Source organism: Nicotiana sylvestris, chromosome 11, assembly GCF_000393655.2.
Source record: "Nicotiana sylvestris chromosome 11, ASM39365v2, whole genome shotgun sequence".
Taxonomy (NCBI): Eukaryota; Viridiplantae; Streptophyta; class Magnoliopsida; order Solanales; family Solanaceae; genus Nicotiana; species Nicotiana sylvestris.
This window is the reverse complement of record NC_091067.1, coordinates 20,493,818-20,503,963: the sequence shown is the minus strand read 5'-3', so window position 1 is coordinate 20,503,963 and position 10,146 is coordinate 20,493,818. Positions and strand designations below refer to the sequence as shown.

The 10,146-nt window shown below is 37.8% G+C and overlaps 1 protein-coding gene across 1 annotated transcript; it reads right to left on the bottom strand.

Moving 5' to 3' along the window:
- Positions 1-292: 292 nt before the first annotated feature.
- LOC104224363 (probable sucrose-phosphate synthase) lies at positions 293-9,864 on the bottom strand. The gene is made up of 13 exons (XM_009775994.2): positions 9,436-9,864; positions 9,233-9,322; positions 6,817-7,058; positions 6,518-6,581; positions 5,637-6,335; positions 5,037-5,150; positions 4,806-4,937; positions 4,514-4,690; positions 3,645-3,698; positions 3,473-3,535; positions 2,431-3,369; positions 2,005-2,132; positions 293-1,087 (listed from the first exon to the last, which is right to left on the bottom strand). Exons 1-13 carry the CDS (start codon positions 9,616-9,618, stop codon positions 808-810), a joined length of 3,165 nt encoding a protein of 1,054 aa, XP_009774296.1. The 5' UTR covers positions 9,619-9,864; the 3' UTR covers positions 293-807.
- Between the last annotated feature and the right edge of the window lie 282 nt (positions 9,865-10,146).

Sequence of the window (10,146 nt, the reverse complement as noted above, 5' to 3'; positions counted from 1 at the left end):
CTGCAAAAGACTACTCAAGCTAGATTTAGTCCCCCAAAACAAAAGGTCAAAACACACAATTAAAAATATGAATAGCGTAACACCACAAGACTTGAGACTGATTGCATGTATTTATGGGTCAAAATGGATACCAGTAATTGGCAACAAATACTGAAGTTAAAATTCAATAGCAAAAACGAAAAGACCAAGACACTATGTGGAGATGAAATACGCCAAAATCAAACAGTACAAAAGCCTGCCCAGGACATCTAATGGTTGTTCGTTCAAACAGTCCGTCATAAGAATCAGCAAAAGACTAAAATAGCATCTCACAGCTTGTTGCATTATATGAAACCAATTCTGTTAAATGAAAAATTGAACTTTAAGATGAAATCTCAAGTGCACCACTCTGTTTACATAAGGGATGATCAGATCAACAGATCCACAAGCTTTAAAAAATGTTGATCCAGTCAACAGACCGCATTTGAAAACCACCAATAATGGCTTGTGGTGGATGTATATGATAATTTACAAGATCGGTCGAAATTTATTTTTCTCGCAGTATATGAACCCGCAAGAGGTTCTATTCAATGACATAGCAAAAGAAATTCTACAACTATACAGCATTGGTTTAGATAAAAGACTTTCATAACACTCTGAACAGAGTGAAGCTTTTATGTCCATCTTTTAAGAACATCAAAGGGCTCATCTCATTCTGTAGTCTGTCGAAAACTATGAACAGCTCCAAAAGACAACCCAAATGGATGGCTATTCTTTCATGGCATAATCTTAGCTCCTATAGATTTTTGCCAATCTAAGGGGAAGGTATTATCCTTTGAGTACCCCTAGTTTCTCCAGTGAGGAACGGATCTCGGTACTGCTACATTCCTCTGCCGCTTGAACAACATTAGGGCTGTCGAATGGTAAAACATCGGATAGCGGGTAATTCCTATTACCATGAATTAAGCTGCTTGCACTAGTGCAGAGTCCTTTCATTATTACAGCCTTGCGTAGACCACCGATCAATCCTTCATAATCAGTATCACCACTTTCTCCAACGAAAACCACCAACTTTGACAAGTCCATTCCCCATCGCAGATACAAGTACCTGTAGACAATACTTTCAGTCGTCCAAATATGAAAATTCCAGAGTCTCAAAATATATTACCAGTGGACTAAAGATTTCAGCCTCAGTTTCAGCTTTAATGTTTTATTGCCCTTAAGGACATAAAAGTGATCCCATATTTCCAGAAAGATACAATCCTGTAACTACTCTGCAGTTAGAAATCAATTGAAATACGATCCAGAATCGCAGCAAGGATAGTATAGCACGTGTTTGAGACGGATAACAGAGCTGAAAAGGATATAAATTAGAACCGCTATGTTTGTGGTAAATCATAAAGAGTACTACGTTGTCAACTGGAACAGTAGCAGGAGGGCGGATAGACGTGAAGCATCTTTCGGACCAAGAGAGTGAACATCACAACCAAAGACAATTTAAAGCAAATTTTTAGTAATCATATTTATTATAGACTATGGACTAGCTCTAATTTTGTACCTCATAAAGGGTGACGTTATTTTGACTACGCAAACACGTAAAACCACAAATAAAAACTTGGTAAGCAGAAGAAATCAAAAGGATTGCAGCTCTAAAATTCCTGGCCCCCCATTCTTTTTCACTGGTGCAGGGGTACAAGGCAATTGATAATTGAACTAGCCGGGAGCACACAAAAATGGCACATATAATATATCAACCACTTCCAAGGACCAAGGCACAGGTGGCAAGACCATGTGACCCCACATTTAGATAGCATGCCACTCATATTCAGTGTCTCCCAGAGATATAAGTAAAAGAATATAAGCAAAAATTGATTAATAAATGCATTTCAACAAAATCAATATTTATCGTGTATTCTGAAGAAAGATACACCATAGACATAGCAATTTGAATAGTTGATACTTTAAACAGAACAGTTGGCAGAGATACCCCAGCAACCTTTACGTAGATGGAACTAAAACAGTTACCTGAGTGCTTGGGACCGAGATGCCAGCACAGGAATCACATTAATCCTACTCCCATTTTGACAATAAACAGCGTGACAACGAAGCGCCTGAATTCTCATTAGTTTTCTAAGTTCCTTCGCAGGAGGAACCTGCAAAAGCAATAAGAATCAGTTAAGAGGGTGTAATAAAAAATCCTACTGGTGTACAATTGCGTCATTATATCAGATGTTTGGAGAAAATAGATTCAGATGTTTCGAAGAATATCTGGCGCAAGCCTGAATGCTTGATGTCAGCAGCCAGCTCAAGTGAAAGCAGATTCTCAATACAAAAGTAGGAAAGCTTTTGCAAAAGCATTGAACCGCCCCCAGGGCAGCAGGAGGTGCAGTTAAAGAAGCAAATAAGAAGGGGGGGAAACAACCAAAAATAGGAGAAAAGAAGCCAATTTACCGTCCCAAGCTTGCAGACTTTGAAAGTATAGCAGTAGTCGGCTGAATTGTCCTCATCCTCAACAACAATGTGATCTTCATTTTCACCCTTCTTGTCAATGATAGAAGCGGCCCAACGCACCAAAGTCTTCCTCAACCCTTCACCCCCCCAACGATACTCGATATGCGAGTGGTAGTACAAGTCAACTACAAAAGGATTTTGTTCAGAGTGAAAGGATGAATAATAAAGGTCACCTCCACTATTGCATATGTAAGCATCAAAGTCAGTAGGCTTCATGCCCTCGGAAACCAGGAAAGACTGTACTTCTGATATATTGAAAGATGAGGCCAGGATGAATCCAATGGAACCCTCTGCTCTTTCTTTCTCTACAGCCTCAAATATCTTTCTCACACTTTCAGAGAGTCCTGAGCTAGTATCACAATCCACTGCAATAACAAAAATATGTCTTCTCCTCCTTATTGCTGGGAATTTACCAGCACCAGAATTCTGGTCTCCCTTGTCTGACGACCAAGCTTTTGGTGTGCTCTTAAGTACACCCTTAGACCAGGACAAAACAGCATTCTCTAACTTGCTCTTTCGAACTTCCGGGTCTAATGTATTATCAGCATTTTCTTTATTGTCATTCTTCTCCCCATCTAGTGAAAATCTCAAATTCAAAGATATATCATGGATATCTCTCAAGGAATCACTAGGAGAATCAGTTTCTGAATTTTCATCATCATCATCATCGGTTCTCAGCCACCGCGGTTGCCTAGGTTTGCAGCTAGCTATCCGGGAAAGATATGTTTTACAGTGCTCAGGCCACGAGAAGAGGTGGATATTTTTTAATCCATTTGCCCTGCATTTAGCCCACAAGTGCTTATCAGCAACCAGCTTCAAAAGCGCATCAGCGATTGCCTGCTGATCATGGGGATCCACTAAGAGACCATTGTCAAGAACCTGCAAACCGAGTGAAGATCAATTTGAATCTAATTTGTTAGAATTTTGTCGAACAGAGTGGATGGCATCAAAGACAGCATATGAAATAAAAGCAACAGCATACCCTGTGGATATCAACAGGTCCTCCATTTTTTGTGGCTACCATTGGAAGACCGTAAGCTGCTGCCTGTGCAAGGGAGATAAGTGCATAGGTCAATGGAAAAGACTCACCAACTTATTATGAAGAATAACAAAATCATCAATTAAAGCTCGAATCACTGTGTGAAGAAGAATACCTCAATCAAAGTCAGTCCAAAAGGCTCAATAAAAGCTGGATTAATAAAAACACCCTGTAAAAAGAAATTCAACAAGTATCTCAATATTGTCTATCTGAGCCACTAATTGCTGAAGGGAAGGCAAGCATGCTAACAAAATATCTGATTTCGAGATGGAAAGGCTTCTTATTTGCTCTTTTTTCTGCCGCCACAATGAGATAATCTTATATCTATCTATCCATTTAATTAGATGTGACTTCAGGTGATATGAGAAAGCGTAAGACATGTTACTGTATCAGAGACCCATGCATATATTACTATAAATAGGACGAAAAAGGTGCCAAACATGAGAAAGAGCAAATCATGTTGCTGTATCAGAGAGCCCATGCTCTTATATTTAAGGATATAAGAGGAAGAAGGTGCCAAACAGTCTTCTTCACGTTCTGAACTGGGTCACTAAGTTGAACTAAATTAAGGGCTTTTAGAACTGCACTCAAGTCCCTTGGCCCATAGGACACCCTCAATCTAATTTTGCTTTCCCTGTTGCATTAAGTTGATTCCTATATTTCACGTTGACCAAAAAATTATCAGTTGTCTAAGTGACAAGTAACATCCTCCTGTGGTTTCTCTGGTTTGGTATAATCTACTCGTGCACACTGCACAAAATGAGTAATGATGTGCTAATAAAACGCAAAGTAATTGTTCTATATACCATGAATACTTTCCACATATTACCCTCGGAAAAAGAATAAGAAACACACCACTACATATTGAAAAAATAAAAGCTTGGAACATATTCAACCAAGAAGCATCACACCCTATGAGTCCGATTGATCAAACAACTCAGGGAGTGAGAACTATGCAATTGACATTAAAATGACTGGCAGTACCTTTGTCTTTGCAGCAAGGCGATAGATATCAGGAACATCTGCCTGCTTGTGGTGCTTAGGATAAGCTACTTGACCATAAAGATCATACTTATCTATCATCTTTAAGATTGAAAGGAGGACTGATGAATTTGTGCTAGACATTTCATCGATATTATCTCGATTACCCATTATCAACATCTGCAGAAAAAGAAGAAAGGAAAAGGAGGAACATCAATTGCACTGCTAGCTCAGCTTCCCTTCCCTATAAAGGAAGGCAATTCACCTCATACAACTGGTGTAAACTCAAACTTACAAGATTAGCAAGCTCTCTCAATGGACGACATTCACCAAATGCTTTCACTAAAGTAGTGAGGTTCTTCTTGGGATCAGGCCTAGCAAGGGCGAGTATCATAGGCTTCCTTGGATTAGAAAAGAAGCGCATTATCTAGGAAAAGAAATCACATTAGGAAATTAGCAAGAATAGAAGAATGCAGAAAGCGTGGAAGGTCATTTGAAGGGGCAGAAAAATGACGTCAATGGAAACCTCTGTCCAAATAGGTGGATCCGGGGCTTTTCCATCTTCAGTTCCTTCTGTTTCGCCATCCATGTCACCTTCATGTGGAACAATATGGTGGAACTCCATCCCAGGAGGAATTACCTGCACAAGGATGCTCAGTTTATCAAATGAGGCTCTTGAGAAAGAGAATATATTGCAACAAAAAAATGCAGAAATTGCCAGCCGTTTCAGATGGAGAAAGCTGTGAACCTATTTAACTTGAAGATTTACATCACAAGTTGGAAAGACAGCTTGAAGAAAAGAGATCAAGGCAAGTCACAGTACTCATAAAAATCCTTTTTGCCAAGACATGAATATTGAATAATAAACATATATAACCATTACTAATGCTGCTGAAAGAATCCCAGATTATGAAGGGAAACATTTTCCTTAAAACTAACTTTTTGAACTTGTCGTTATACGTAGTGATATGAATTAATTCCACCTGTATCAAGAATAGCTGATGCTTTATCTATTTCAGAAACCACTGAAAGCAACTGAGAGCTTCACATTCATTGGCTTAGTGACATATCCAACTACAAAGTGAAAGTAGATACTAGCATATTCAAGAGGGGATCCAATACTTACAGCCATGCGAGGCATAAACCTGCCATAACAGCTGACATTGCGCTTGATCCTTGCACGTAATTTACGCTCTAATATTGGATCAAACCCATCATACAAACGCCACTGCTCATCAATCTCCTGTCTTGTACTAGTTATGACAATTTCTGAAGCGTCAAGAGTTAACTCCTCAGCCTCGATTCTCCGCATTATTTTGTAGGTTGAATTTATTTCATCCTTTGATAACCGACCTTGTCGCAATAGTTGATCCAACTTATCTCTACCAAGTGAATGACCAGTGAAAAGCATTGGTACATTTAACGCACCTGACAGAAGAGCGGCTGAGTCACCAGCATCTGCATAATGCCCATGTATGGCAACAGGCCACACAGGATAGCCGTTACCAATTTGCTCTCCCAGAACTTTGGACATTTGAATAATATGGTTAAGAGCACCATCAACAAATTCGGGAATATAAGGCCATAGCTGCTCTTTTGGAATATACTTTTCTCTAGGTCCAAAAGGGATGCGAATAATATAAGCACCACTACTCTCCCCCATCTCAGTCATCATGCCCTCGGTACTTCTTGGTGGCAGCATCTCGGTTGGTTCCCCATAGCTCCAATCTACTTCTGGCGAAGATACTTGTCTAGTAAGCAAGTCAACCCGATATACACCTGGCATCGACCCTAAGGCCCTCGCAAGTTCAACAACATACTTCACCTGAAAAGGGACAAAAATATCATAAAATCTTCTTCTGCCATGGACAACAAACAGCAGGAAAGAGAAAGAAGATGGTCTCTTTCGAATAGAAAAGAGCAGAAAAGATGAACTTGCATAAGCAGAAATCTAATGAGTAGTCACTAGTCAAGAAATATAGTTAAAACACATGGAAATATAATCACCTGACCACCTGTATCAGAATCCCGTCCAAGCTCCATATTCTCACCCCGAATTAAACCATGTAAACTGCAAGAATGTAGTGTTAGTGAGAAGAAGAAAAAACACCTGAATTGAGCTGCTGAATTGCCTTTCTTACACAGGAAGTAAAGACTAAGAATTGAAGAATGGTTGCTCAAGGTTTTATAGGGACAAGTCTAATGATGGTATTCCATATTTTCTCTTTAAATGTTGCACAGGAAAATCAAGTAATATTCCACATTCTACTTCATCACATCAAACTACAAAAAAGGTCCTCTCACACCTTATAAGTACGATATAAAGCTTCTTTCCCTTCTGCTGATTAACCCAGGCTTCCATTGTCTCAACAGAACTGATTCTAGGTAAGCGGCCTTTGGTACTTTCGCCGTGAGATGGCATGTCACTGACCATATCCCCTTTCTCTCCCTCAGATAGATCCTCTGACATATCAGCAACTGCCTCTCTGCGACCTTTCTCACGTTCTTGACGGCGTTTTGCCATCCACTGAGCTTGCTCTCCCTCAAGCTACAAAAATACAAGGCTGAAATTTTGAGAAAGTAGGCCATGTCTATGCTTTATAAAACACCACACAAATGGCAACACTTCAACAATTTTGAAATGCACAGGTCTTTGATAGAGTGAATAGACAGTAACATGGGACCACCAGTAACAGAAGAACAGAACATATCACTGACGATATAAACTGGACAAGCTAGCAAGAACGAAAATTAAAACCTAAGGGAAATTTTACGAATTTGAATTAACCAACCTTGCAATGCCTAATCAAATTTCTCTATATAACTTGAGTAATATGAAGACTTTCAAATGAGCAATCATTATCACCAAATTTGATCTCTTGTTTTTTTTAAATTCTGTAAACTTTGTAGCTCATTATTCCCAAACTAATTTTGGAATGAGATGCAGTTGATGGATTGATCTGTGTAACTCATTATATTGACATGTAATATTAAATGCAGGTTGAGATATATAGGTTCGCAAGTATAGTAAGCTTCTAATAAACCGAACAAAGTAGACAGTTATTTTTCCATTAGATAGGGCAAGAGATTGAACACAGAAAACATATAAAACAATGATGAAAATATGTAGTCAAGTATATATAAATGTATCCAATGGTCAATAATATTCGCCTTTACGTTGCTATTTTTTATGGGATGGGGAGGCTGAAAAGTTGAAGTTCATTTCAAGTCCTCAATTTTTGTAATATTAAAATAACAAAAGAATATTAATGTGACAAGTATGTTCAACTTACAATGAAGTGCTCATTAACTTTGGTAATTACATTAGTCTGACTGAAGTAGTGAACAAAATTTATGAAACTGAAATGGATCATCATGATGAAACTTGAGCAAGAGAAGAATACCCAAGATTATGCAGCTACCTAGCAAAGCACAACATTCATTTCATGAACTCAGTTCTATGCTAATAAATAAAATGCATAAATTAGTTTTGAGTTAGAGAACTAAAATGTGGGAGTTAAGGAGGAAATGGATGGCACATATATAAGACTTGCAAACAAAGAGTCGAACTAAAACCATAACAGCACATTGACAGTTTTGCACAGTCCACAGTTCCTGTGTACCCTTTCCTTGCATCATTTGCCTATGAGGAACTAAAAAGGTGACAGATTCGACCTTCCAATTCTTATCCTTCATAATCTAGCAGATATTAATTGCTTTCTCCCCCGACAAGAATTGTCAGCTCAGCTGTGAACTAAAGTTACAAAGGTCAAACAACGATGTGATGAAAATGGTCTCTCACTGCGTAAAGAATTCGATAGTCATCCACATAGCCTAATCATATTATATTCTTCCGTCTTAAAAGTCCAGTCAAAGGTTACATTGTAGAAACGGTGGCTGACTAATATACAAGAGAGAGAGAGAGAGAGAGCATCTAAACACAAAAAAATGCATTGTTGCTACATTTCCTTCCACAAAAAAAATAGTCATATGCTAATATCAAACACAATATAAATTGTGCAGAACATGTAATCTATGTGAAACTGGGTCCATTAACAGCACTGAATTCCCTTTGTTCGTCATTAACAAAGTGTTTTCTTCTTCTTCTTCTTTTCCAATTTTTTGCATTGTTGATATTTGTTTTTGGCTTTAACAGGACAATTCCAACTTCTCCAGTAACTATACAATAAACATGTGAATCAACCGAAAACAAAATAAATTATTTGCTATGTAAAGCTGTAAAACATCACAAAATACATACTTTCCATTGTTCAGCAACACCAAAAAAAATTACTGTATTTGTTACATTAGTACCTTATTAGACTGTTCAATAACTTCTCATTTTACCACTAATGAAAAGCTTTTATAGTCATACAGATTTTATAACCATATGAATGTTTTGAAATGTTAGAACCACAAATTTCAAAAGTCTTTTCCTATTTCACATACATACACAACTCAATTCTCCATTTCAAACACACGCACCAGGAGATTGAGAAAACATCTAACTTTAAATTTCATATTTTGCCCTTAATAAGATGATTTATAGCCACACAAATATCTATAACTTGGTTTAAACAGCAAGTTTCAAAAGTGTATTTTTTCTTAAACTTGCGCCGCAACTAAATTCTCCATTTGAAACACACGCAGACACACACAAACACACACACACACACACACACACACACACACACACATATATATATATAGAGAGAGAGAGACCTGCTTTTTCTGGCGAGCCAAATTCCAAATCCTCCAACACATATTCTCGAGCCTAGTATTCCTCTCTTGCGGACTCCGAGTAGCTTGTGCCTATACTCATCCAGTAAAAATTCACATATCAAACAACAAATCCTCAAAATTCAAGCAACAAAAAAAACACATTGATCAATACATTTAACCAAAAAAAGTAAAATTGAACATACGCGAACCCAAGAGCGATGTAGATCAGTCTCATCGAAGCCAGTAATAACTTCCTCAACGAAGTATCGCGTTGGACTAAACCTCCCTCTCTCTCTTAACAACAACGACGACTTCTTATCCTCGAGCCCGGGACCTACATCCAATATCGCCTCTAAGTAGCTGTTAATCCAATCGTTTCCCGCCATCTCCGCCTCCGTACGCCGTTCTCCGCCGCCGCTCTCCTCCTCCGCCTAAATGAAAATCTGTTAATCTATATATAGAGAGTAACTCTGTGTGTGTGTGTAATGGAGATTGGAGAAGAAAGGATGGTTCTAGATGGAAGGAGTAAGGGGAGGTGGTGCTGAAATGATAAGGACAGTGAGGAGAAAATTTAAGAAAAAGGCATAGATTCTAAACTAGCCAAGAGAATAGGATGCTATTACTATTACTACTAGCAACTAGTAATAACTAATAAGAGTACTAATATATGGGAGATCTTACTTTTTAAATATATGTAAAAAGAGAGTAAAAGTGAGTCAAATTTTATATTTTTATATGAATTGTGTTATGCTCCTATGAACTTTTCATCAAATTTAAATCAAACATATAAACTTTTCTTATATGTAATTACACTAAATAAATTAACTTATAATAATAAATATGTCAAAGTAAATTGTATATCGACTGAGAATTGACCAGTGTAAAATCATTAATATTTGTAAAAACTTGCTTAA